This window comes from Onychostruthus taczanowskii, unplaced genomic scaffold, assembly GCF_017590055.1.
Source record: "Onychostruthus taczanowskii isolate IOZ18803 unplaced genomic scaffold, ASM1759005v1 scaffold63, whole genome shotgun sequence".
Taxonomy (NCBI): Eukaryota; Metazoa; Chordata; class Aves; order Passeriformes; family Passeridae; genus Onychostruthus; species Onychostruthus taczanowskii.
Genome location: NW_024504012.1, coordinates 3,388,489 through 3,415,742, shown reverse-complemented (window position 1 = coordinate 3,415,742; position 27,254 = coordinate 3,388,489). Strand labels below are relative to the sequence as shown.

The window sequence follows — 27,254 nt, the reverse complement described above, 5'->3', positions numbered from 1 at the left end:
AGGCTGGGACAGATCAGAGTGGGCTTTACAAGCCAGACATGTCAGATGTCACCCAGGGGATTTGCCATGGGGTCCTGGGATGGGGCCAGGTTGAGCAGATGACATGCAGTGCTGATCCAGCAACAGTTCCCTTGGCAAACAGGGAATGATTTGGGTGGCTGGGGATGCAGATCACACAGCAGGCCCTGTTCCACTGCAGCAGATGCCTCGTGAAAAGCTGGCAAGCCACACTTACAGCCAGGACCTGGTGACCTTGGCCAGTTCAAACTGTATTTACTCTACACAGATGAGTGTGCATGGGTGAAACTGTTACCATGGGTGTGCACACAGAGGGGAATAACCCAAACAAAGATTTTGAACCTAGATCTGGGATTTTTGACTTGATGAGGGAGAGAGGAAGAGCCAGGCACAATGTACCTACAAATCAGTTCAAGTCACTGTGAGGAGGCACAGTTGAATGGAGATGCCTCTAAAAACCTCAGTCCCAGCAGCCTGAAGACATCACAACAGGCTGAAATGCCTGCAAATGCAACATTTCTTTGAAGAGAGATACAGGGAAGAGAGACTTTTCATCCAATTTTGTGTTTTTATTTTTGCCGCAGGCATACACTGGGTTGCTGTTTCAAGACTTTGAAAGGAACAGAAGCTGTTGATATTCCTGATATTCCTGAGCATAATGTTCAGCCTGAACCCTGTCTTTGGAGAACATTCCAGGTTGGGTTAAGCAGGCTAACCACAACTGGGCTGTCTCAATCCATTCCAAGCACAGCCAGAATCAGTTTATGTCTGCCTACAAACATTCTGGAGTTCCTCTGGTGGCCTGGTTTGTAGAGGTGCTGCTCACTCACAGCTACTGCTTAGGTAAAGCTGTAATGCTGCCAGATCACCCTTCTGTGCCTCAGTTTCCTTATCCCAAACACAATAAACCCCATTCTTCATGGCCTAGGGGCATATGGTGTCATGCAAATTTTGTTATTTCTGTGATGAGAGCATGAGCTTTGTTTGGTACAGTAGTCTGGGGGTGCCTCCTTGCCATCATTTGGAAAAGACAAGAATTAACCTGCATGTTGGAAATGCAGAGTGTTGTTACCGCTATCAGACAAACAGAATTACCTCCTCTCAAAATCAAAGATTATCTGTTTTATTTCAGTGAGATGTGGTGATGTCCACAGAAAACAAATCTTTCTTGGCAAGTGGAGGCAGGATTTTCTTTGGCAAGTTGGAAGAAGCATCAAAGGAAGAGAAGGATGGGATGCAGCACAACTGGTTTTAATCACACTTGAGAGTGAAGTTCCTCTGGACAGGCCCACTCTCTGATATGCCATGGAATGAGCCTGGAAAAAACCAAGGGAATGGCACAAAGGGACACCCTGGGGAGCCTGGAAAAAACCAAGGGAATGGCACAAAGGGACACCCTGGGGAGCCTGGAAAAAAACCAAGGAAATGGCACAAAGGTCCTCAGGGCTCTTGGTGGACTAACTGGCAAAGCTTTTTCCAGCTGGCATCAGGCAGTGCTGAGGTGTCCCTTGAATGCAGTGTTCTGGTTCCATGACTGATTTCCAGAGGTGTTTGGTTATCCAAGCCCCTGCCTTGTTTCTGGCAGCTCCTCAGAACACACTGCACTCCTGCTTGACATCACAATGAAGGTGCTGAGCTGGTTGAAACAAGGATGCACCATCACTGCACAGAGAGGGGAGGCTCTGATTGCAGCCCAGTCCTGCTCTGAGCTGCTCAGAGTGCTCTGGAGGTGTCAGCTGCCTCTTCTTGCCTGTCAAAGAGCCTCCAGGGGCTGCTTCCTAGAGCTGCCTGAGTGGATGGGAGAGTCTGCAGAAAGAGAGCTTAGGGAAATGCCTCTTGACAGGCCTGTACCTCTTGAAACCAGTTTCCTCTGGAAATTGCTGACTTGTTTCACTAAGTTTAGGGACAGGGAACGTGCTGATTTTATTAATGTGTTCTGCAGGAAACTGATGTTTCACTTCAACTGTTTCAATAGCATATAGTGTATAACACTGTCACCTCACATAACATGTCAGCTCAAACTAGCTTATATAAACATCCAAACAAGAAAGTCAAGATACAAATGCCTGATATCATTTCAGTACTTGTGAAACAAAGCATTTCAGCAATCCATTCAGCTGCATGTTCCAAAATGATGGCTCTCTCTTCCAGTTAGGAAGGAAAGGACATTTGCAATGTCTGAATTGCCTTTGGAGCATGAACAGCTTGAGCTGCGATGGCTGCTGGAGCTGCATGGCTGGGATTGCTGCTCAGAATGCTGCGACAATTGTTTTTCTACATTTTGTGGGGTTGCAGTGGTGTTTGGAGGCTACAGCCAGGGCTTGAGGCTCACATTCATACAACAAAGGTAACGTTTGGCCTTCAGTCACGCAGAATAGAAGCTGGACCTGATATGGGGACACCAAGTGGCACCAGAACTTGGGAGGTGTCTTGGCAGAAACGGGATTTACTGTGCTGGGGCTAAGCCCTTACTCGGTGTGGTAGCCTGCGAGAAAGATCTGCTGGAAGGACAAGCTGGGAGTTTCTCTAATCACTTGTCAGTGCTAATGAGGACTTGAGCTTGAAGGACCCTCAGTGTTCTGTGAGCCTTGTCTCAGACAGGGTCCTGATCTTGGATTAAATCTCTGGTAACACCAAGATCAGGAACAAGTTTCAGGTGAGCACAAAACAAATGGGATTCAAACCCCCAAGGAGCTAAAGACTTCTTTAAATAATTGGTTTAAATAACATGGAAGTTGAGGCAAAGCCATTGAATTGAATATCCAGTCCTTGAACACCAAAACAGAACTGATACACAGATGATGTCTAAGCAAAATCTGTTTGAAATTTGGGATTATTTATTAAAATTATTATTATTATATTCTATGGGTAAATTGCAGACAGCCCTGAATTTCTAAGCCAAGAATGGCCCTTACCCAAATTAAGGGACATTTAAGGGTGGCCTGTACCAGATGACTGGGAGTTCTGGAATTAAAACATGCCTCAGAAAGGGAGGAAACCAAAATATTTTTCAGTCTGCAGCCTTCTCATGCATTTAAGCTCCTGAAGGACTTTGTTTCTTTACTCTTGAGATTCATTATGTCACCAGAAAAGCTTTACTATTTTACTGTGGAAGCAACATAACCATGAAACATTAATTTCCAGGAATGTGGAAACCATGAAATAGGGTTTTTTCTACTAAATTAAGATTTTACTTTTCTCTCTTCTCACATAGTTAAGGAAACCAATTTTCATCATATATTTATGTATATGCATTCTGGAAATTCTGATAGAAAAGATACACAAAACACAGGAAGAACATTTTTACATTGAAAAATGTATTTCATGGTAACCACACCAGCCATTTATATTCCATTTTTCATCCTGAACCATTTTGTATTCTAAATCCGCCTTGGAACCACGTCTCTCCTGACTGAACTGCACCAACTCAGCTGATATATTGTGCCCTGTAAGATTTAGCAGCTGTTTAGGTTTGTATAAAATTCTTTATTCCCGTGTTTCCACAATGCCATTCTCTCACCACTGCAGTGAGAACACCTCTCAGACCTGCCTGGCACAGACACCACTGGACAAGCATCTCCAGCAGTCCCCAAGTGTTCTGCACCATGGCAGATGTCTCTGGCTGGAAGAAAAAAAATGGTGAAGAGCAAATTAATTTGTAATTCATGTAAAGGAAAATACATAAATATTCCCTTTTTTTTTTTTTTTTTTTGCTATAGGACTGATGCCTCTTTCTTGATAAAAATGTCACTTACTCAGTTTCCATCCAATACCAGCTGATCAGAATGGAAGAATTAGTCAAAACATTCCAGAAGCATCTGTGTTGTGGGAACCATAGGTTTCCAGGCTATAGGAAACACCAGAATATTCACCAAATCACCAGTGTGGTTTTCCTTAATGCTACAATTAGCCAAGGGACGTTAACAGGAGAGTTACTGGATAAGAGTTGATGGCAGAAAGCCTTCTGCTATAAACTGGTAATTCCCAACATGTGCAAACATATTGCCAGAGAAGATGAGTTATGCAATTAAAATCAAAATTGGAGATTTGTTATCAAAGGACAGCAATGTGTACTAAAATCCAGCTGAGAGGCTCCCTTATCTTGTTATCTTCAGGCTTCTTTTTTAGTTAATCCAACACAGCTGACAATATTTGACACAGCCAATTGTGCCTGCTGTCATGTGAGGGATGTTTTATAGAGCTCCTTTCCCCTAGCACAGAGAGATTTGTCATGGTGCAACTCTTTACAAAGTCTGAAACGCTTTGCCAGGATTGCATTTCAGGGCAGCAAGATGTGATAAAAATTCTGACAGAGTCAGAACGTTTCTAATGTTATCATTAATTTCTAAAAGTTTGAACAAGGCTTAGTAACATTTTAACTGCAAATTACGTTAAAAATTCAATTTGAAAGAAGCATTTCATTTTGTCTGGATAAAAATTTTAGTCAGCTTGGAAAGCTGTGGTTTTGTAGCCTTCTCTCATAACAAATTTCAAAATTCCTCCCTCGCATCTTTAGAAAGAAGAAAAATTCCACATTCTGAATTTGTTTTCAAAATGAACCTCTGTCTCCCACAGCACTTTCTGTGCCTCTAGGAAGAGGACAAGAAGCTTAATGTACAATTTCTGTGAGCCTTAAGGAGATGGGCTACATGTCAGTATTTTCAAATCCAGGCTTACACAGCTGCTCTTTGAATATAAATCATAGCTTTTGGGCTACACTAACACTCTCTGCAGTTTAGCACAGTTGTTAATTAATACAATACTGTATTAGTTCTTCTTACAGCCTTACTATTAACATTCCGTGAAATCCCATTAGCTCTGCATATGGTGCCATGCTTGTTCTGAATGTGGGAAAGAAAGAAATGCACAGTGGTATGAATAATAAAGAGAGGCTTTCAAGTGGTTTCCACTGTGAACATTCTGAAAAAAAAAATCAAAAATTCCAGAATGTAATATGTGGGGCCAGCTTTTCACAAAATTTCAATGCAAACATGCAGATATTTGTCAGCCAAGTTTTCCTCTGGAGTGTGAAATCCCTTATGCGCCACTATTGTTCTACAGCAGGAACATCAGGAAGAGGAAGTGGCTCCTAAAAATGGAAAATTAACCAGGTTGTTTTATTGTCCAAATTGACAGAAATGAAAAAAATAAAACAAAAAACAAAAAACAAAAAACAAAAACAAAACAAAACAAAACAAAACAACAAAAAAAAAAAAAAAAAAAAAAAAAAAAAAAAAAAAAAAAAAAAAAAAAAAAAAAAAAAAAAAAAAAAACCCAAAAACCACCAAAAAATCCCCCCAAAAAACCCCAAAACTGCATAGCTGATGCTAACAAAAAGATAAAACTTTCCTGATATTCTTGGTTTAAATATTCTAAAGTACAGGTAGAGAGGGCAACCAAAATTTGGGTGAAGTTTTCCAGAAGTTACTTGAATTTCCTGCTTCAGTGATCTGACAGATCCTTCTTAAATTCCAAGAAGACTTGAGTGCCATAGTGAAAACCAGGCTTGTTAACACCTCATACAGAACACCCCAAAATTATTAACTACTACAGAAACTTCAGACCTAATTGTTTTCTATTAGATGAGTTTTGTACAGTGTTGACTCCTTAACGGAAGAGAGACCTGACAAGGAGGTTAGGAAAGCTTTTAAAAATGGAAAGACTGATGGAGCAGGTAGGATTTAGGAGCAGACTGTTCCTGGGAGAAGCTTTGTGGTTCTTTCCTGACCCTTTAGAAGCTGCTGCCCTGGAGCAGTGCATGGGTAGGAGGATTCCAGGAGGTGCTTTTCTCCTTCCCAGCCCCCTGGTTCATCCATGGCCCAGTCCCTGCAGTCCCACAGGGCAGTCAGGAGTGGCCAGGGCCCTTCTGCATGGCCAGCATCCAGACAGGGACACACTGCTCAGGGAAGCCCTGCTGCCTCTCCTCCCGCAGGATGGTGAGGCCGCTCATCTCGATGAGGCTGTGCAGGATGTTCAGGTCTCGGATCACGCTGCTGTCCAGGCAGTCCAGGGTGCAGCCCTCCCTGGCCACATTGTCCTTCAGAATGATGACACCGTTATCCTTCAAGCCACCCTGGCAGCGGATGAGGAACTCCAGGAGATCTTTGTCTGTCAGATATCCTGCAGGTGAAAAGATGGTGTTTTAGGTTGGAAAGAGGGAGGGGGTTTACATTTTCCATTTCAGGGGAAAATGCAGACACCTGTCTTTTCAAACTAAGACAGATGAAAAATAGATTGCTATTAACCATTCAGACATGTCAGAAGGGTGCCTTGGTCTGAGTCTCTGTGGCCTGTTTATTGCAGAAAATTATTATTCTAGTCCTGTCAGATTTAACTAGGAAATCTTGGGCAAATAAATGAGATCAAATACAAACTCCAGTCAATATTTGGGATCCACAGTGGTAGCAGCAACAGATGTGGACCCAAACCACTGAGGAGATTGGAGAAAATAGTGGGTGCTGAAGGGTTCTTTAATCTGGTGGTTTAAGTTATAATAAGAATCAGTGGCAGGAGGCTGGAGCCAAACAAATTCTTATAGGGAATAAGTGACAACTATTTAACAGTGTAAGCAATTACCCACTGGAAACTACCAACAGAAGTGGGGTTTACCACCTCTTGAAGTCCTCAAACCAAGTGTGGTTGAATCTTTCAAGATATGTTTTAATTGAACACAAAATACTGGCTTAGCATGGGGGTAAAGGAATGAATAGAGCAGCTTGGGATATAGAGTAGGTCAGACTAGATAATCCCAGTCCTCTCTGTTTTTACTGCTAAAAATCTCTGTAACTTTGTGTTGCACTGTATCCTCCATCAGAGGAGTTCTGGATCAAAGATCCAGCAAAGAATGCAATGCCAATTCCACAGCCCCAGTTAAAGTCCTCATGTTACTCCACACCCCATGGGATTTTAGCAGATATGTATGTATTATAAAATAGTGCTTTTTTTCCCAATATGTTATTGAGATTCTGTTTCTTATCCTTCCTTCTCAAAGATCAGCAGTTCTGTGGACAACAGTGGTGCAGAGCTCAGAGAAGAGCAAAATGAGAACTCTCACATGTGAAACATCTAACATTAATAAACAAGGACAGGTGATCAGGAACTGAAAAACTTGGTAAAAATAATCACCTGTATTTTCTAGTAAAACTATTTCGTTTTCTTGATGGAAGACTTAACCTTTTATAAATGGAAGTTGTCATTTCAAAACCACATTTTAACATAGCATGTCAAGTTTCTCTAACCACTCCTAACAAAACCAAAAAAATTAAAAAGAAAAAGCCCCAAAACCTAAAGTTGAATACCTTTCAAGTTAAAGGAAAATGGTAATTTCTAGATGGAATGTAAGCTTGCACTTTTACTTATTTTACAAAATGACTGCTAGGGTTCACATGCTCATGTGTGCATAAGACAAATCAAGATCTTATTGGCAAGATTTATTGAAGCTTCTGAACACCTATTTTGGAACTTATTTTTCTCTTTTCTTGGCTTTTAGTGTAGTTTCATAAAAAAATGAGATCTTCAAGGTGTTGCTTTCTAGAAGACAATCCTGCCCTTGCTCTATCGTATTAATTTGTTGGCATATTTGAGCCAAATTCAAGGCAGGAGTAGCAGTTTAATTAATTATTAAGATGACTCCCTATTTCCTTGACACTGATGGAGAAAGAAGATTCAGTTCCGTGTCTATGCTAAGAATATGATATGCTCCCTTAGTTAGGAGCCACATATTTGGCCAGCACAGCCTTGGATAGGTCTAAGATCATTCCTCCTCAATTTGACTTGGATTTGCTCAAAATGTGAGGCAGGAGCTCCATTTACTGCAATAACTCATTATTAAAGAAAAGCAAAAAATGCAAAGGAAAATTATGTTGCTCTAAAGCAATTTGTTCAGACCTCTTCTTGAATAATTCCTTCTGTCCTGTGAAACTGCACCCTGGACACTTTGGTTCACAGATTAAGAGAAAACCTAATTTTCACTGAACAGAATTTTTTTGTAAGGTACATAGCCCTCATTATGTGACTGCTCTAAATGCTGCAGGGCATTCACTGGGGTGGCTGCAGAAGAAGAAGCAGATGTTTCTTATAGGAGGAGCTGCTGTGGGACATAGCTAAGGGAACCTATGACTGATAAACATCAGTGCATGTAATAAGACCTGATCTGATTTACAGGTATTGGTGATTCATCTCTGGCTTTTTCCCTGATTTTTTCCTGAAATACCTCCAAGCCTGGATGATCAGTAGTTTTAGAAGCCACTGTTCACAAGTGTGGTCATCCCTGTACATCTCTCTGCACCTAAGAAAGAGCATTCCTGCCCCAGAAAATCCCTAAGAGGGGCCTCACCCTCAGCTGCACCTTTGCATGCAGGTTGCTCTCCAGGATCTGGCACATTTCTCCAATACGTGACCTCTATAGCCTAAACACCTCTGTGGTGTTTTAGGAAGTAGCCCCAAAGATCTGAGAACCTCCTTGGAGCTGTTCTGTGAGATGTGAATCTAGAAGGTAACACAGAACTAACCTGAAACCCACTGAATCCAGATGACATCGTATCTTCGAGGGGCCGGTGTGAATTCCTGGAGGCTTTTGCAGTAATACATCTCTACTCTGTCCTCCTTGCCCTGCAGGTAGTTTGGGACCTCAGCCAGGAAATTCTCCATCATATCCACCAGCTCCACACTCTTGAAAACCGGCAGCAGGACGTGCTTGCTGATCCGACCGATCCCAGAGCCACAGTCCAGGGCACGGCTGGTGCCAGCTTTCCCCACCCCCTGAGGGATACAAGAAATCATTTGAAATCTGAAAAATATCACCTGAAAAAATCACAGCAACCCTGTGTCTTAGGTTCAAAGATTTAGCTGGGGTTTGTGTTCATTTACCATCTGTCAGAGGTGGGCCAGTTCTCTGCTGTTCATTGGGCAGTTTTTCTTTTTGTCTCCCACAATCAATCCCCCCTCCCAGAGATCCCTTCTGTTCATGGGCCATTAATTATTAATTATCTTCTGTTCATGGCCACTGAGTGTCCCTGCATGGCTGATAAAATTCCATCATCCCACTGGGAGATGCTCTGCCCAGGGGAGGAGCCAAGAATTCCTACCTGGATAGAATATGAGATTTTGGGACACCACAGCAGCCTTTGCCCACTGCATTCCCAGAGGAGCAGCTTTCTTCTCCTCTGCATTCCCAGAGGAAGAGCAGGCCCATCTCCAGCAGCCCTGGAGCTTCAGAGGAAAACTGCAGCCTTGTGCAGGATCCCTGCTCCAGCAGAAGCACAGCTGGCACTGCAGGAGGGCTGAGCCCCCATGGGATGGGACTGTGCCACCACCCTGACACACAGGGGGCCAGGGCCTGCTCTGACTCTGGCTGTGATTTGTTTTCATTTTTTTGTACTATTGCATTTATATTTTCAATTTTCCTAATAAAGGATTGTTATTCCTGCTCCCATATCTTTGCCTGAGAGCCCCTCAATTTCAAAATTATAATAAGTTAGAGGGATGGGGATTGCATTTTCCATTTCAGGGGAGGCTCCTGCCTTCCTTAGCAGACACCTGTCTTTCCAAACCAAGACACCATGTTACCCACTATGTGTCCAGCCAGCCTGATGTCTTCTCTCCTTATCTTTGCAGGGCTGTTGGGAGGTTGATAAGAATCAGCACAGATTTGGGTACCTCTGTCTGAGCTGAACTGGGCTGTCACACTCTTGGGCTGCTGCTGCTGGGACTTCTCACAGCATTTAGTGCTGTACAGAAAGTTTTTCTTGGTGTAAGGAGAGACAGAGTCTTTCACAAGCTCCTGGCTTTCACAGAAGATCCACTACTCCTTGTAAAGTCTTTGCAAATTCAAATGTTCACACCTCACAGGGAACTACATGGCTAGATAAGCCTCATTCTGTGCCCTGTAAAGGCCAAAGAAAGGGAAGCATACACCAAATGCTGCATGCAAGCAGTAATTTCTGCAGCACAGAACTCCTGAGGTGCCTACGGGCATTTCTACAGATACACAGAATCCCTGGGATCAAAGTGCAGTCCTCAAAACAAATTGTGTTTGAACAAAGATCTCGGAGTGGTAGGTAACTTGTGACAACTCAAGAAGTTTGGGCTGGAGCGTATACAGAATTTCTCTTTTTAGGCATAGAGACAAGAAGGATGATTGACTAGGTTTTGCTTAGCTGTTCCTTTTTTCTTCATAAATGTCATCTTTGGACAGAGATCAGACATGAAAAAATGTGACACAAAGGCTGTGACTATGAGAAAATAATGAAGCGCTGTAAAAGAGGCTTTATAATGAAAGCTGTATTTCACCCCTAAAGCTTCCATTCTAGCTATAAAACAGCTCTTAAGAGCCTGCTGCTGTTCTGTAAAACAGAATTTCTGAGCCTACACATGCACTGACTGTGGGATAGGAGCTCCCCTGGCCAAAGTTATCTGTTAAGCAAACATATTAAAAGCAAATGTAAACACCTTTTCCCTGTCCTCTGGAACTGGGTGTTGAAGTGAAAGCCGTGGGCCAAAGTCCCTGCTGCAACTTCACTGCACTCAAAGGCAACAAGCCCTGGAAGAGTCTGGCTCTTCCTGCTTATTGAGAGACCCCCCCTTTGCAATGAACCCAGCATAAATCATGTAACTCACACTTTTCTGGCCTGGCTTCAGTGGGTAATTCAGTGGATTATTAAGGTCAAAGGACAGCACTGTCAATGACATGACTATGAATAGCCCAGGCCAGCATCTGATTACAGGGAGTAAATGTAGAAAGAGCACACGGCCCTCAAGGGCTCTCACCAGCCTCAAGGGCTGCTGCTCCCAATTTGTATGCCCAGGAAGATTAATCTCCTGATGTGTGCATGAGTCCACAGACCTTCAACCCTACTGGGCTCTGGAGACTACCTGTTTGTAGTTAGCCAGAAAATGGGAGCCATTTCTCATCCACAGGCTGCACCGGGAACATATCCCACAGCTCTTTTATTCCAAATGAAATTTATGAGTGCCCAGTTTAGCTTTAGAGAACAATTTTGGGGTGTATATGTGTCCTAAAGGACAGTGATTCTGTGTAATGGGAACCAAGTAGTCAGAGGAGCAGTCAGTCTCAAATTTTGAAGCCTGTTCTGGCTTACGGTTCCCGGTGCTGCTTCAGGTCTTGGAAGCTCCTGCACATGGCTTTTACTGAGGACCAGACTAAGAGGTAACAAGGAGTTCAGGAAAGGAGAAGGAACTATGTCTTGGATCTTTACAAGGTGGATTTCCATATTGTTGCCTGGCAGGTAAATACAGGTCTACACTGACATGATTAACTAAAAATCTTTGAGAAGGCCGCTGAGAAAACTGGGATGATTTACCAAAACCACCAACAGAATGTGACAAAAAGGCAGGTAATTCCTTCAACATTTGTGTTTCACAGAATCTACAGTCATAGGAGGGACTCAAAATAGGGAATTCATCGCTCAAAACAGGGAATTCATCTCCCATGGCACATCACAGCAAGAACCTCTGATGACACATCTCCGTGTGCCATCGAGAAGAAGGAAAGGGAACGGTCATGGGAGATGAAGTTCGATCCCACACTTTGCTGAAAAGGAGTGAGAGCTTCCAGCAGTCAGTTGAGAAGCCCTGTGAAACACCACGGCTCCGTTTGTAATGAAAATGTTGACATAATTCCATGTTCAGCTAATATATTTTCAGTTTGGAAGTGCTTAGGGGCTTTGACAGAGTATTAACATTTTCTTTGGAAGGCAAACATTTTCCCAAAAGTCTAATTGAGTTGAAAATCAGACTCCTTATGTAAAAAAATGGTATAAGTGAAAACTGTAAGCCAGAACAGTCTTCAAAATTTGAGACTGACTGCTCCTCTGACTACTTGGTTCCCATTACACAGAATCACTGTCCTTTAGGACACATATACACCCCAAAATTGTTCTCTAAAGCTAAACTGGGCACTCATAAATTTCATTTGGAATAAAAGAGCTGTGGGATATGTTCCCGGTGCTACTTCAGGTCTTGGAAGAGCAGAAAGGCAGTGAAGCTATGTATGACAAAAAAAAGGAATCAGAGTTCAAGAAATAGATAAAAAAATCCCCACGGGTTTCCTTCTAAATAAACAAAGAAAGAGCATGTTTTTAACAACATCTCTTCTATCACCCTGATCAAACTGGAGAAAAATCACTTTTCAAGAAGTTTTCACTCAGCAAGTAACCAATCACGCAGGTGAGCTGGGGGCAAGAAAGGCACAAAGCGTTGAGGGCAGAGAGGGAGCCATAAAGTCAATAAAATCTCCATCTGTAATATTTTACACACCTACAGCTCACAACCGAGGCCGAATTAATGCTTCCTTTGTTTTCTTTATTTTCTTTTTTACTCGCTGCCTCCGGATCAGGCACTGGGAAACACAGCGGCTGTGTGGACGCGGAGGCTTTAGCACGCTGCCATAAATAAGCAGGGCTGTAGCTGTGCTGATAACCCTGTACCTGAGACAGCCTGGAGCTTGTCTGCAGAGCCCTGCTGGCTCAAGCCGTGTTGCTCTTGGTTTGAGTTCTGCCCACACACACATAAAACCTCTTAACTCCAGCACAGTGGCACTTTCAACCCCGCTCGACTCGCCCGCGAAGCTAAAATATGAGAGAAGCCCTCAGTCCCTTCCTGTAATTCCTTCCATGTGCCCAGGCAAAATGAATTCTTTTCTCCAAAGAAACCTGTAGCTCAGTTTACAGTGGTGCTAAGGATCATGCTAAGAAATGCCATACCTGAAGGAATGCAACATCAGTCATGGAAGGGAAATGTCACTGTGTGGCATTTCCACGCCAGCCAAACTAACTCAGGAGGGGTAATTTGAGTGGAACCGGGCAAGTGTTGGTTTAGGGAGCACTGGTTTTGCCAGAATGTAGAGTATTAAATGAATAAAACTCTATGTGAAACTGGTATTTCAAATCTAGAGAATGGTTTTTAGCCAAAGAAACATGGGAAAGAATGTTGAAAATGTCAAAGTTTTGTTTTGTTTTTTTTTTCTTCATAACTTTCAAGGAAAAAAGAAACCAAACTTGTCAACTTTCATTCCTAAAGAGCATTTTTTATTTTGGAACTGACTTGAGCTCTTGAAAACAAAGGGGAAAGTTTTTCAGAGGGTGAAACAATAAAAAAATGTTCAGTTCATCTGAAACAATTTTTCCTATTTTCCAATTTTGTTAAACTTATCTTAAAATAAGAGAAAGTACGTTAGGGGTGAAGCAGGTTTGTTTTTGCTATTTTGATCACCTTATGGGTTGAAAAAAAAAATTCATAGAGCCATAAACTTGATAAGACAGTTCATTAGCTTTATTATCAAGTCACTGCTATGGAAAGCCACTAAATATCTGTATCTGGTTGAGCAGGATTCAATTCAAATTTCAGTAGTAAGAAAGAAAAATAAACCGTAAGTAACATAATCAATTGGCTACATCTCAACAGACAACAGGCTGTAACAAAGAATAAGCAAAAGGTGCAGACTCCTTTCTGTTCCTTTTTTTTTGTTTGTTTTTTGGTTTTTGTTTGTTTGTTTTTTTGTTTGTTTGATCTTGGCCATTCAGAGTATCCTTTCTATCCCTGGCTAATTATAGGAGTGGGAATTTTGCTTTGGAGTATTTTGTATCTGTCATCACAGCTGATGCATTGGATATGATTCCCCTTTGGCATGTGAAACTCTGTCACAGACTGTACTTCTTTCCTTTTCGGGTCTTGGAGAGGAGAAAGTGTAACAGTATGACACAAACCTGCTGCAGAAAACTGCATCTGTGTGATGTCCAGGAAGGGTGAAATCTTCCCCTGAGCACACACTTCTGCACCACTTAAATTCCACAAATGTCCTTAAAACAAGACTTAATTAAATTTTAAGGAATGTGCCTTGACTGTGTTTCATTTTCCTTCTGAAAATGCCATTTTCAGAAACGTCATGCAGAAATGTTACCGTCAGCTTCAGCTCCTCACTGAACCTCCTTTGTATTTTCTCATTTTGTGTTCATTGACAGTGTGATCCAGGGAGGCTCTGAGAAGCCTTTTTTGCCTCAGCATTAATACAAATGATTGTTGATGCAGAAAAATGCAGCTATTCCCTTGTGTTTTTCTGCCTCAGAGCCCCAAAAGTCTCCCTCTATCAGGTACAGCAAACTTTGCCATCACTTCCCCTTATCAGCTCTGCATGATTTCTATCTGTTATCAAGCCACACTCATTTTCTATCCCAATCCATTTAAACTGTGCCCTTTTTATTCCATATACAACATCTAATTAACCTATTGAGTTTTCTTCACACAGTGGGTCATTAAGGCTAAAACAAGGTCATCTGGCTATCCCAAATTTGTACATTTGAGCAGAAAATTAAAGATCTATGGCAGCAATATATAGAACTAGTAATTTTGTCAGCAGGAGAACTTCACAAATTTGTTTGTGGATTCTTTAACATCTAATACTGTTGTTGAGCTGACTTAGTGGGCTCCTTCTCTGGGAAAAGGGAAGGGCAGTCAGAGAAACATCGGGCCACACTTCTAAAGGTTTTCAGAGTTCTAACAACAGTTTTAGGACTCAACAGGATTTTCAGAAACCTAAGGACCAAAATGATACTGCTCTTAAAATCCTACTTGGCATCTCCTTGCAATTCAGGCCAAAGCAGACTTTTCAAGACTTTACAGACCTTTGGCAACTGGCCTGAAAAGGTGTTCAGTGACACTGGAATGTTGAAGGAAAAATATTTTGCCTAATGTGTAGCCTCTTCTATATACCTACAATGTGTAGGAGAAGGTGGGTTTTGTTGCAGCATTCTGAGAAGTATCTATAAATAGGCAAACCAGAAACTGGGCATTTAGTCTCAGCTAGTTTCCCAACTGGACTGTTAGAATTTGCACAGACAAATCTGCCACTGAAGCCAGCAAGGATTTTATCATGAAAGGTCCCAGTCCTCCATTCAGAATTAATCAAACCCAGGTAAAAGAACTCCTCATTGCAGCTTGGGAGCATTAGAAAAGAATGTAAAACAGGTAAATAATGATGTAAAACCAGGCAAAATGTGTATTCATGCTGATGAATGAGGTGGCAGAACACATGACTAGACCCAACAACAGTGCTGACCCATGACTGCAAATCAAATGTGACACATTTAAATCAGGGGTACCTGGGCACTGTACATGTAATTTTTGACACATCACCACTGTCACATTGATATTTTCTGAAAAATCCCTTCACCCAGGATTTTTCTCCTGGGAAGCTGAGAAGCCTCAGAGAAAAAGGAAAACAATTCTTATCTCATTTGCTTCTCCTGTGTTTTGCTCACATGTGGAATGTGTGTGGAGATTGTTTACCCACAGGTGATTGTTTCACTGGATTCTGCTGTGAGCTGTTTTGACTCATTGGCCAATCAGGGCCAAGCTGTGTTGGGACTCTGGAGAGTGTAATGAGTTATCATTATTATCTTTTTAGCCTTCTTTAAGTATCCTTTCTGTATTCTTTAGTACAGTTTAGTATAGCATTCTTTAATATAATATAGTATCATAAATTAATAAATTAGCCTTCTGAGCACATGGAGTCAGATTCATCATTCCTTCCTCTGTCTGGGGGCAACCTAAATACAATACACCACTGCTCCTTGCAGAAGATTAAATGACTTACCCCAACAAACTTCCTGAGGAATTCCCGTGAGGATTCGACGTCGGTGTTGGAGAGCTCGATGTAGTCTCCCATCATTCCCTCCTCCGTGGCCGGCACCTCCCGGTAGAAGTGTTTGGCCCTGGCGTAGAACTGCATCTCCCCGTTGATGACTTGGCTTGTCAGAGCATAAAGTTTCACTGCAAGCAGATAAATCACCATTTTATTGTTTGTGACAGATATTTCTGCCTTGGCTAATTGCTGCACATAGTGGTGGAGCAGCAGCCAAAGGCCTACAAAATGAATCCTGACTCGAGCCCACAGGAGCCATGAGGGAGCTGACAGCTCTTTGTGAGAACAGAGTTCTGCAGCCGTGGAAAACAACCTGCTTCCCCTGAGAAAGAACTCTAGGACTGTGATAAACGCTAGCCACCTGTATAAACTGGTTTTATACCGTTAGATAGAGAAATGAAAGCTGTCTCTCACAAACAACCTTTCCTGCATGTACACACGGGGGGGGTTGAGGGACCAATCAATACAGGGTAACAAACCTGTTACTGTCCAACTGGGGACAGACAGGGGATATTCTTAAACAACCCTATAAAAGGGTTTAATAAAATAAACCAGGTTGGATCCTTTCCTTTTGCACCATAAAACATGTCCTGCATCCTTCTTTATCGAGTGCCACAGCGACACTCCAGAGCACAATGATCAGTGTCAGATTTTACCCTTTTCTGACCCAGAGATGGAGCAACTGAGAGGTGTTTAAAAAACTTTTATTCCATTTTCAGTCTCATGAGAAGGGTGAGACAATACAGGTGTTACAATTCACACCATGACAATCAGAAGCCAATTATTTCCTAATTACAATACATTATAAGTGTTTTCTGGCCTATCAGCTTTAGCCACACCATGCTGTAAATGCCTTAAAGCCAATCATCTAAAATTACCCCTCATGGGTCCTACTACAGTGCATCTTTCACAGTTCTATTTCTCCAAAGCTCCTAGTCTTTTTTGCAAAACCATCCTTTGAAACTTGTTTCTAGCTCCATCTCTCTCCCAGCAATGTCTGTGCTATTCCATGACATTTCTAAGTCAGCATTTCTTATCTCAAGGTTTGCATACAGATGCACACTGTGTGAGCCTTCTGCCAGGCTTTGAGAATTCTCTACAAATCCATTTCCCTGTAAACTTCAGTTGAGCCTTCAAAACACCAAATCCATTCCTAAAGCAAAAGTAGAAGGAAAGGTGTTGGATTGAGTCCTACAAGACCTTGCAGGGATCCAGCCCTCTTCATGAAAATTCAGTGCTTTCCAGGTTCAGAAATCATTTCAATCATCACACTGTGTTTTCATGTCACTGAAAAATCACTTCAGGTTTGAAGTGAACACATGCCAAGGACATCAAGTGGTCTGATTTTTCCTGGAAAAGCTGTGGCCAGCATTTACTACGGTGCAGGGTCATCAATGCTGCTCTCACTGACCTAAGTGTTGTGCAGATTTCCAGATATGCTTTCCAGCTATTGACAGCTGCACGGAGACTGCCCCAGGAAGAGAGGGGATGAATGAGGCACTTGCTCTGGTTTATTTTTAGTGATACTGTATGGCCCATGGCAGTGCAAGTAAGCTGAACCAAGGAGCAGATGGTAGTCTCAGGCCTAAATGAGTACACAGGGGGATACAATTTAGAAGAGACAGTCCTAAATTTTCATCTGGCACAGGTCAAGGAGCAAGGTAATCAGTGGGTGATATACTGAAAGGTTCCTGTGTGCCAGAGGCTTGGATGTTTCTTTCCATGGCTTGGCTACGTTGCTGGTAACATACAGCAATCAGTATTTTGAAGCTGTTTTATAAAAACCTGTGAGTTTTGCTGGAAAAAGGGCTATTTTGCTCTCTTCTTTAAAAACTGAGGTCTATCCTCCATACCCGGGTTTTTCTGTACTCAATGTGCATCAGTATCTCAGAAGTATGGATTCAAAGCTCAAAAGTTTGGATTGAGGCAGGCTATAAGTATTGCTTGCAAATCCTGTCTCGTGTGTGCACACAACTGCCCAGGCATTCTCCTGTGTGTGTGACAGACCCTCCACCAAAAACACAACTCCAAGCCTGACAGTGGAAGCCAAGCAACGAGGAGGGACAGAGTCACACTGGGAAGAAGCCTTTGCAAGCACCACCTTGCAGTGTGAGACCAGCTCTGCTGCAGCTTCCCAGCGTGCCCAGGGAACTGGAAATGCTCCAGCAGCAAACACCTTCTGAGCTCATGGCAAGAGAGGGAGGGAGAGCTCCCTGCCAGCTGCACAGAAGGACCAGGCAGCAGCTCTTTGTCCCTGCATCTTCAAACTTCCATGGGAGCACTGCCAGCTGCTGCTGGGAAGGGGCTGAATAGGCTTTTGCAGGCCAGGGAACAGGAATGATGCCCTCCACACAGAGGAGGAGAGTAAGGCCAGAGGCCCTGAATATAAGCCTGGAATATATTTAATTGAGGGCAAGCAAGCTCAGCGGGGAATGATAAGTGTGTGCCTGCCCATCCTCAGCAGGAGAGTGACATTTTGGAGGCAAATGAGGGGGGGACAAAGGAAGTAGGATAGGAATAATTACCACCAAGGACCACTCAGAACAGAATAGTGCTATTGGGTTACATATAAGCAGCATGCCCAGCATATCCCTCATCCAACAAAAGCAGCATTACCAGCCCCTCTTGTCATCACCTGCTTAAGTCAACTGCTGAACGGATACTATTAAAGCTTTAATCCATTACACATTTATGTTATGCCTGAGAAATTTATACCACAAGAAGCACTGAGCCCAGCAAGGGTCAAACCTGAGAGTTTTACACACTCCACTGATTATATTCACATATTCAGAAGAAACCATTTAGCTGAAGAAATTAATATGAAAGGGGCAGCAGCCAATCTCCAGAACAACTTGGCCAGGGTGGCTCCCAGAGCCTGGGAAAAAGACTCCATCAGTGGCTGGGATTTCCCAGTAAGGAATCTCTGTCCTTATCCAGAAGTGGTACCATCTTGTCTTCTCTGTGTCTGCTTTTGTTTCAGAGGTCAGCCTGTCTGCTGAACAGAACTGGATCCCTGTATGTTGGCTTTGCGAGATCTTCCATATAAGAACCCAGTGATGATTCCAGGGCTTGTTCCATGGACCTGTCAAGGGACAGTGATTTATCCCATTTTGCTACATTGAAAGGAAGGACATTTACAGGCTGTCTGCACACCAGGACAGCATGAACAACAAATATTCAGAGTCCTTCTACTCAAAACATGAGCCTGACCTGCGGCAACACATGGGGACGATATGGTGTTCAGGATGTCAGATCTGGAGTGTCTGCTCTCACATTTCTCACTCAGAACCAATATCAGGCTTGCAGAATTCCTGCCAGGACTTGCATGCACACAGCAGCTGACTGCAGCTCCTCCTGGGCCATCTGGGGCCCCAGAGCCCTGCCCTACGTGCTGGCATCTGAAACCAGCTCTGGGTGAGCATCCACAGGGGCTTCTCCATGCATTAAAGCATGCAAAGATGTTTTTATGCATGTCTCCCACCCCAGCGCATGCAAGGACATGGCACAGTGCAAGGAGGGGCATTGAACCCAAACTTTTCTCCTGTGGACCCACAGCCTCTCTTGTACAGTGTGAGATCCATAGAGGTGATTTCCACCTCTTGCTCCTTCAGTTCTGCTCCTCCCTCTCAGGAATTTGCAGTACTGCCAACTCTCCCAATGCACAACCCAGCTTTCCAGACACAGCCAATCAACCTCACCTTTGATCTGCCTGGCAGCTGTGCCTGGCATGCAGGCTCCAGCAGCAGCAGCACCCCAGGGAGGAGGAGGTTTGCCAGCTTGCAGGAATCTACCCCAAAAGAGAAGCCCCACATATCCTTGATGGCTGTCAGTGTTGCAGCCGTGCCTCCCCCTCATCACAGGACCTGTCTAGCCAGAGGCATCTCCCTTTCCATGACCCGTGTGGGACGGCCTCATGCATCAGGAAATTAAATACTTGTGAGGCCTGCTATGGGTACACAGCCTGCCTTCAACAAATTCCATAAAGTAGGGCACGAGCAGGATAGAACAAGGCAGGCTGCAACTTCCTCAGACATTAGAGGGCAGGCAGCTGGCTAACATATGAGGTTCTCAGTGTTAAGGCAGGTAACTTGTAAGATTTAAAGTCAGAAAGTCAGAAACAGAAATGTGTTTCCAGTAAAGAAGAAACTTTTTCACGGCACACTTGTCCCTCAGCTGAATCTGCTGGCAAGTCCCCAAGCGAAGATGGTTGAAGCAAACCTGCTCAGGCATGCTGAGGGCACGAAGTGGCTCCCTAAAGGTCACTCCAGTCATGAGACATCAATAATTTTCAGTCACTGCAAACACAGTCTGGATGCAGAGTGGTGATCTACAGCTGAATGCCAGCCAATGTGGACTGGACAGACACTATCCACCTGAGCCTTTCACCCTGCAAAGTTCAAAACATTACCCCTCATATTTCCTTATGGATCAGTTAAAAATGTTGTTTTCCAGTGCATTTGGTCTAAATCTCTAAAGAAATGGACCACTTAACACATAAGACCCAGTGCAATCCCAACCTGCAGTACGCTTACTTACAGTTCTTGACTTCAGGGTTTCCTCAGCTAAGTTTCCCTGGCAGAAGTAAATGTTGCAAGTAATTTTTTTTGAAGTTTTTATTTGTGAACATTATTTTGTGGCTCAATTGCTTTCTGCAAGATACTGAACTAATTCCAGTTTGGCTGAGTGCTCCCTTTTAAATGCAACATCTGCTTTGTTCATCAGCTGAAAAAGAGTTATCTGTGTGCATGGTAGAATCTACCTCTCTGCTGTGGTCTGAGGACCATGTAAATTCTGGTTTATAGAGGATGAACATCATGCCACCTCCAAAGCAGATTTTACATTTAGCCATGTGCCTCACATGCAGGAATATTTGTCTCCAGGGGTGAATCTTTTCAGTTTTCCACTGGAGATCTCAGCCCCCTGGCACTGAGTCCCACAGCCCCTGTAAACACGTGCATAATTTCCAGCATGTGAGTAGCTCCAATAAAGTCCACTGGGCTTAAGGGCTCTCACACACATTTAAGTACATTGTTGGATCAGGGCCTGAAGTTACTCATGTCTTTTATTTATAAATGTTAGCCTGGTCTGTAAAAGTGACATGTTTCTCTTAACAGGCTGTGATACCAGATACACTCAGCTCCAAAGTAAACATGCCCAGAAGAGCTCCACCACTGAACCCAGCAATGGAGTGGGGGGAGAATGGAGTTAGCAGAGTTTGGAGGAAGCTTTGGACCTTGCTGACCCTGGGCAGCACCACAGGATTCAGTGTGAGGCTTGGTTTCAGTGTTATTACTCATAAATCGGGTTAAGCACCTGCTTAACTTCCCTGCTAGGTCACAGTGTTGCTCTTGTCCTTTGACACTGTTTACACAGAGATATCTGGCTCCAGTCTCGAAGCCTGAGAAGCTCAGCTCATTTCTGCTCAGGTCCACTCTGAACTGAGCTGGAAACTGTCATTTTGCAGAGATGTTCAGACATTCTGCTTTCATCCATTCATACATTCATCCAAACTGCTGCTCAAAGCAGGGACAGACACGATGCCAGACGAGGTTCAGCAGGGTTTAGACAGCTAGGTTTAGAAAGCCTCCAGTGATGGAGAATTGTACAACTTCCCTGAGCAACCTGTTCCAATGTCTGCCTCTCCCCACATAAAAAGATTCTTTTTCCTTATAGTAAGTCTGGACTATTTTTGATCCATGGCCACCAGCCCTTGTCTTCATGCTGCGCACGACTGTGCAGATCTGAGCTCCATCTTATTAATGACCTTCCTGTAGGTACTAGCAGGATGATATTTGGTCTCTCTTCTAGCTGAACATGCCCCATTCCCTTTGTCTGTCTTCTCAGGGCACGTGCTCCAGTTCCCTCACCACAATGAGGGTCTTCCAACTCATTCCATGTCACTTCCTGCACCAGCAGCTCAAGGCTCTTTTGCTACAGAAAAGGTGATCATTCCTTCACTCAACTAGCCACGTTTCTGTTAATTCATACTGGGATTCTGTTGGCTGCTTTTGCTTCCAGGACATTCAGCTGCTGCCTACCAAAACACCCCCAGGAGAAACTCCCTGGCCAGTTCATGGTGTTGCTGCCCAGGGTTTTTCCTATCCAGGCATAGGACTTGGCTTTTGGGTTGGAATTTGAGTGGGTTTGAATGGCACTAGGTTGCTACTGTTTCTTTCCTCCAGCCTGTTTCGGTCTCTGGATGGCAGGCCTGACTTAGAGCTTGTGGGCAGGTCCTGGCAGTTGGCTGCAATCTCTGGATGTGAGGATAAAACAGTCTATTGTATTTGCAGGGTGCCTCGACACTGGAAGGAAGGAATGATGAATCTGACTCCATGTTCTCAGAAGGTTAACTTATTATTTTATGATACTATATTATATTAAAGAATACTATACTATACTACTAAAGAATACAGAAAGGATACTTACAGAATGCTAAAAAGATAATAATGAAAACTCATGACTCTTTCCAGAGTCCTGACACAGCTTGGCACTGATTGGCCTAAGAGTCAAAACACACACCAAAACCCAATGAAACAATCACCTTTGGATAAACAAACTCCAAACACATTCCAAAGCAGCAAAACAGAGGAGACGCAATTGAGATAAGAATTGTTTTCTTTTTTCTCTGAGGCTTCTCAGCTTCCCAGAAGAAAAATCTGGGCGAAGGGATTTTTCAGAGAATGTGAATGTGACATCAGTCCTTCACCTTCTCCAGGCTACTGATGAAGATGGCAGGGGAGTTGAAACCAGATAAACTTTAAGGTCCCTTCCAGCCCAAAACATTCCATGGTTCTAAACAGGACAGGTCCCAGGACAGACCCTCGTAGGATTCCACTGAGTTCAAGATTTGAGCACAACTCTCTGAGCCAATCACTTGAACATTTTTTACCTGCCTGAGTGTCCCCCTATCCAGACCCTGCCATCATAGCAGCATGTGAATTTCCCTGGATGTGTACTCACAGCACCTGAACCACTCCACCAGTTGTGGGTTTCTCTGGGTCTGGATCAAAGGCGCTTGAGACGTTCATGCTCAGACTCAGGTGTTTATTATTTCTTATCAGTAAAACAGTCTCACTACTGTGAGTTCAGCAGCTTTTCATTAGAAGGCACAAAATGGCTAACAATCTCTTTTTACAAGGTCTATTCAGACTAAACTATCCAATTAAGAATTGACACCTAGATTATTTTCCCTTTTAACCCAATAACTGATCCCACAGAGCTGCAATGCAGACTTTTCTGCCCAATTACAAAATGCCACCCAAACCATGAAGAAGAAGGAAGAAGCAGCATGAAGAAGAAACCCAGGACGACACCCTGTGCCCTCCATCTTGCTTCCATCCACAACATACTAAAAATCCTAAATTTCCCACCAAATGATACACCTACACTGCTCTCTATAATCTATTATTTCGCACTTTTGTGGATTCTGGTCTACCTTGAAGTCTAGGAAACTTTCTCCATGAATGAGGGTCAGAATCAGTGCTCCCCTGGGGGTCAGGGCACCCCAGGGCAGATGGAGAAATATTCCCAGTGCTCTGGGTTTCCACACACCTATCCTCATGCCCACTTTTACTTCAGGGCAATAACCAGGGAGTCAGATACATCCTGCATATTCATCTGAAGGCTGGGATCACAGTGCATCCTCCATGGAGTCAAAGTAATTAGGATAGGCTGGCAATAGGCTTGTAAGATCATTAGATAGGTTTTAACGAGTCAGGTAAAGAAAAGCCTGACAGAGGGGACCTATGGTCTGATAGGAACATTTTACAAAGTCTGTTGGCCAGGAATGGAAATTCAATAAAATTCAGACATGAATAAGTATAGTTTTATGAGTGAAGCAATTAGGCCTGGAAACAGCTGAGTGGTGCCTGATGGGTTCTCAGCCATTTGAAACACTTAAACCAAGGCATTTCTGTGTTCATAAATAAATTCTACGTTCTGTGACCCAGACAAGTTACAAGCACGATGCCAGAATTTTTACACTCAATTCCAAGTTAGATGCTCATAGTGGTACCTTCTAACCTTAAAATGATGCAGTGGTACTTACACTAACAGTTAACACTGTAAGAAATCCTGCTCAGTTTCTAATAAGTTGTGTTTATTTTCAGAACAAATGAAAGAATAACATTTTCATCGGCTTCATGAGATTCCATCAACCTGTAATTGATTTCCCTTCCTTTCAATCTTTCCTTCCTTTCCATTGTTCACAGCTACCCACCACTAGGGATCGGAGTATTTATTTTCCATGTTTCATTTTAAATAGCTGCAGATATTGCTGCATTAAAAATACTAAGATAATAAATATATATATTATAAAATATATATTTAGAAATAAATATAATAATAATAAATATAATAATAATAAATTGCGCATTAAAATACTAAGATAACATGGAAATGTTTTTTTTCTTTTTGCAGGATTAGTGAATTCTACCCTCTTGAGCAGAGTTATCAGTGGCATCCGTACAGTTCACACAAATAGGTAAGATATTCCTTTTGCCTGAATGGATCATGCAATTAGAAAGGAACCATCAAGAATTCCCTTAAACAGATTGCACAAGCTCATCCATCCCATCTTAAAATTCCTACAGGTCTGACATTGAGTGTAGGCTGAACAATTCTGCTTAAAACAGAACATGCTGACGTAATACAGAGTCAAGTTAAATCTACTTTTCAGTTTTATTCTCATAGGGAAATCTTGTTTCTTATTCAGGGCTAAATTCGCAGAAGAAATGAACATTCATTTGCTACATCTTAAAAAAAAAAAAAAAAACAAAAACAAAAAACCCACCAAACCCCTTGGAATTCTGTACCAGAGGCTGTCACTGAAATTTGGCTATAAACAAATTTTTGGAAGCAATTTCCTCCCAGAGAGCAAACAGTAGGTTAGACAATCTGCTGCAGAGATCTGCATAACAAAGACTTTTGAAAACAATTTTAAATCACCATCTTTCAAGCACTTGTCCAAATCAATACAAACACCAGAGCTAAGGACACCCAGAATGACAACAAAAACCTGCATCAGGCACAAGAAAGAACCACCTGCCAGCTCTGCTAGTTTTGTGTTTGTCCTTCCAAGCTCCAAACAGGTCAAAGCATGTTTTACTCAAATGATGGCAAAAATAGGAACGGTCCGCTAGAAACCAAACTTGTTGTTCACTCTTGCAAGTCTTTCCCTCAGCCTCCTCTAAAAATCTGCGGAATATTTAGGTGAAACAACAGACTACTGGATTAGAGGGAGTTGGGAGACACAGTTTCAAACTCTTTAGTGAGCACTGCAGTCTCTTGAGCTGGGTTTCTCAAAACTACTCCTCCTCCTCCTCACTGCCAGTAACCATCTCCACCATCTGACACAATCCATCTTTCCAGGGCACACACGGACACCCCTGCCCATGGTTACTCACCCAGGGGAAGCTTTTCCAGCAGGTAAAGGTAGCACTTGAAGAAGTCGTTCTGGATGGCCTTGTGCAAGACAAAGGACATGCTGTGCCGACAGAGCTCTTCATCCGTCTTGTGCCAGCGCGACTTAAAGGCCAAATGTGCTGCTTTATAGGCCATGATGAAGATTTTTTCTGGGAGAATGGACAGCTGCTGTGGCTGGTGTTCTCTGGAGGACCTGTCCTTCCACAGGGGCAGAGGCAGAGTCATTTAAATTGTGGCAGTGTGCTGTCATGCTATATCGGGGTGTGTGGCAGGGGCGGAGGCGGGTGAGAGGGGAGTGAGAAATGCTGGCTCTTGGCACTGGCCCACACTTATCCCTGGAGTGTTGCCCTCTGAAACAAGCAGGTGCTGGAAAGTGGGAAAAAAAAATCCACCAGTGCTTAGCCAGGGTTAAAGTATATCCACTCCAAAAAGGAGTGGCTTTAATTCAATTGTACTTTTCTTAATCTATTCAGCTTTCACTCCAAAAGAACTCAGATATTATCATGAATCTCCCTCTTACATCTTGCAGGGTGATTTTGTTTCTGTGTCTCTCCCTCACTATTGGTTCTTCAGTGCAGGGCACTCAAGAGGAAGGCCACAAGACAGAACAGGGATGTACCTCTACACAAACTGTGAGTCCTAATAAACTGTGATTCCAGCAAGCAAAGGTTTCCCCTTTTCAAGTGTTTGTTCCAGGTGTCTGCAATATCAGTTTGCTGCACTGCAGAAACACAGTCAGGAAATTGGATGTTCCCAGTACAAATGGGCTGCCCTACATCCCCAGCAGCACTGCAACCTCCTGACAAATATCTGACCAAGTTTTTAAGAACAGCACAAAGGTGACCCAGCCTTCACCAAGCAAAATAAATCTTATTTGGAAAAATAAATTTGATTTTCTTTTAAGCAGGATCAGTTCCCTAGGCCAGCTTACAGCTGATATATGGGAATTTGTCACATGCCAGAGTCTGGGGGCTGGAACAGCCACCTGGGATGGCAGTGGCTGTATCCACAATGCAGATCTCCTGCTTCTTCCTGTCAGAGAGGTGTGCTCCAGGGCGTTGGAATCCTGGTTCCTGAGAATTTTAGACTTTCTGTGATGACAGGCACTGACCCCCAAGAGAACACTGCATTTGACCTGAGGCTGTGGAGAAGCTTCCAAAATGGAATGATAGAACTGGGATTGTGGGTGTGGAGTTTGAATAGAGGTGTGCAATATCATGGGGGGAAAACTTAAGAGTTTAAGGTTCTAGAATATAGTAATATCTATAAAGCAAGATGGAGGTTTTAGGGCAGTGACTGGTCCTTCTTCACCTTCTTCTCCATGGGTCTGGGTGGTTTTGTGTAATTGGATAAAAAAGTCCACATTGCAGGCCATGGGTGGTCAGTTATTGGGTTAAAAGTAAAAATAATTCAGGTGTCATTTCTTAACTGGACAGTTTATCCTTAAAAGGCCTTGTAGAGAGAGAGAGAGACAGGGCTCCATTTTTAGTTTGTTAGAGTGAAGTGCTGTAGAACTCAGGGTTTGTGAGACTTTAACATAGTTAAGACCTAATAAACATCTGAGTCCAAACAAGAAATTCCATCTCACACATTTAATCCCAACCGTGGCAAAAGGACGCATAGATTCCACACCAGGGGTTGCCACAACAGCCAAAGGTAATCCTGGATTCACTCAGCAAAGTGAGATTTTCTCTCACCAGACACCATAGACCCCATAAGAATTGTTGAGCACGGTGACACTCACACTTGTCTTTCCATGGTACAGTTCTCACCCAATACAAATATGTCAGAAATAACAGTTCTAAAAAAAACAGGATTAGTTTTTCAGGGTGAATGTTGGTTATAACTCTTTTAGATAAAATTGTGGTGGGTTTGATCACAGCAGTCCTGCCCTACACAAAAAGAATGAAGATCTCCAAAAGGCTGTATAAACACTGCTTCTATTATATTACCTGCATGTGATCAAATCCCTGGTGCATCTCTGTCATCTGTGAGTTGCTGTGGACACACCATTGCTCCTCAGATCCTAGTGCAGATAACCAAGTGAATCTCAAGAGCACTGAGCCTTTTAAAGCACTTTCAAAGCACTTCCTACTGCTGTCAAAACTTAGATCAAACAGATTTGTGTCCAGAACTGTGTGATAAAGAGCACATA

At 43.0% G+C, this 27,254-nt stretch overlaps 1 protein-coding gene across 1 annotated transcript; it reads right to left on the bottom strand.

Annotated features, from left to right (window-relative positions):
* Nucleotides 1–582: 582 nt before the first annotated feature.
* METTL11B (methyltransferase like 11B) lies at nt 583–25,332 on the bottom strand. Its single transcript, XM_041420104.1, has 4 exons — nt 25,081–25,332; nt 15,629–15,804; nt 8,529–8,778; nt 583–6,138 (listed from the first exon to the last, which is right to left on the bottom strand). The coding sequence occupies exons 1-4, from the start codon at nt 25,322–25,324 to the stop codon at nt 5,864–5,866; spliced, it is 945 nt and encodes a 314-aa protein (XP_041276038.1). The 5' UTR covers nt 25,325–25,332; the 3' UTR covers nt 583–5,863.
* Nucleotides 25,333–27,254: the final 1,922 nt, after the last annotated feature.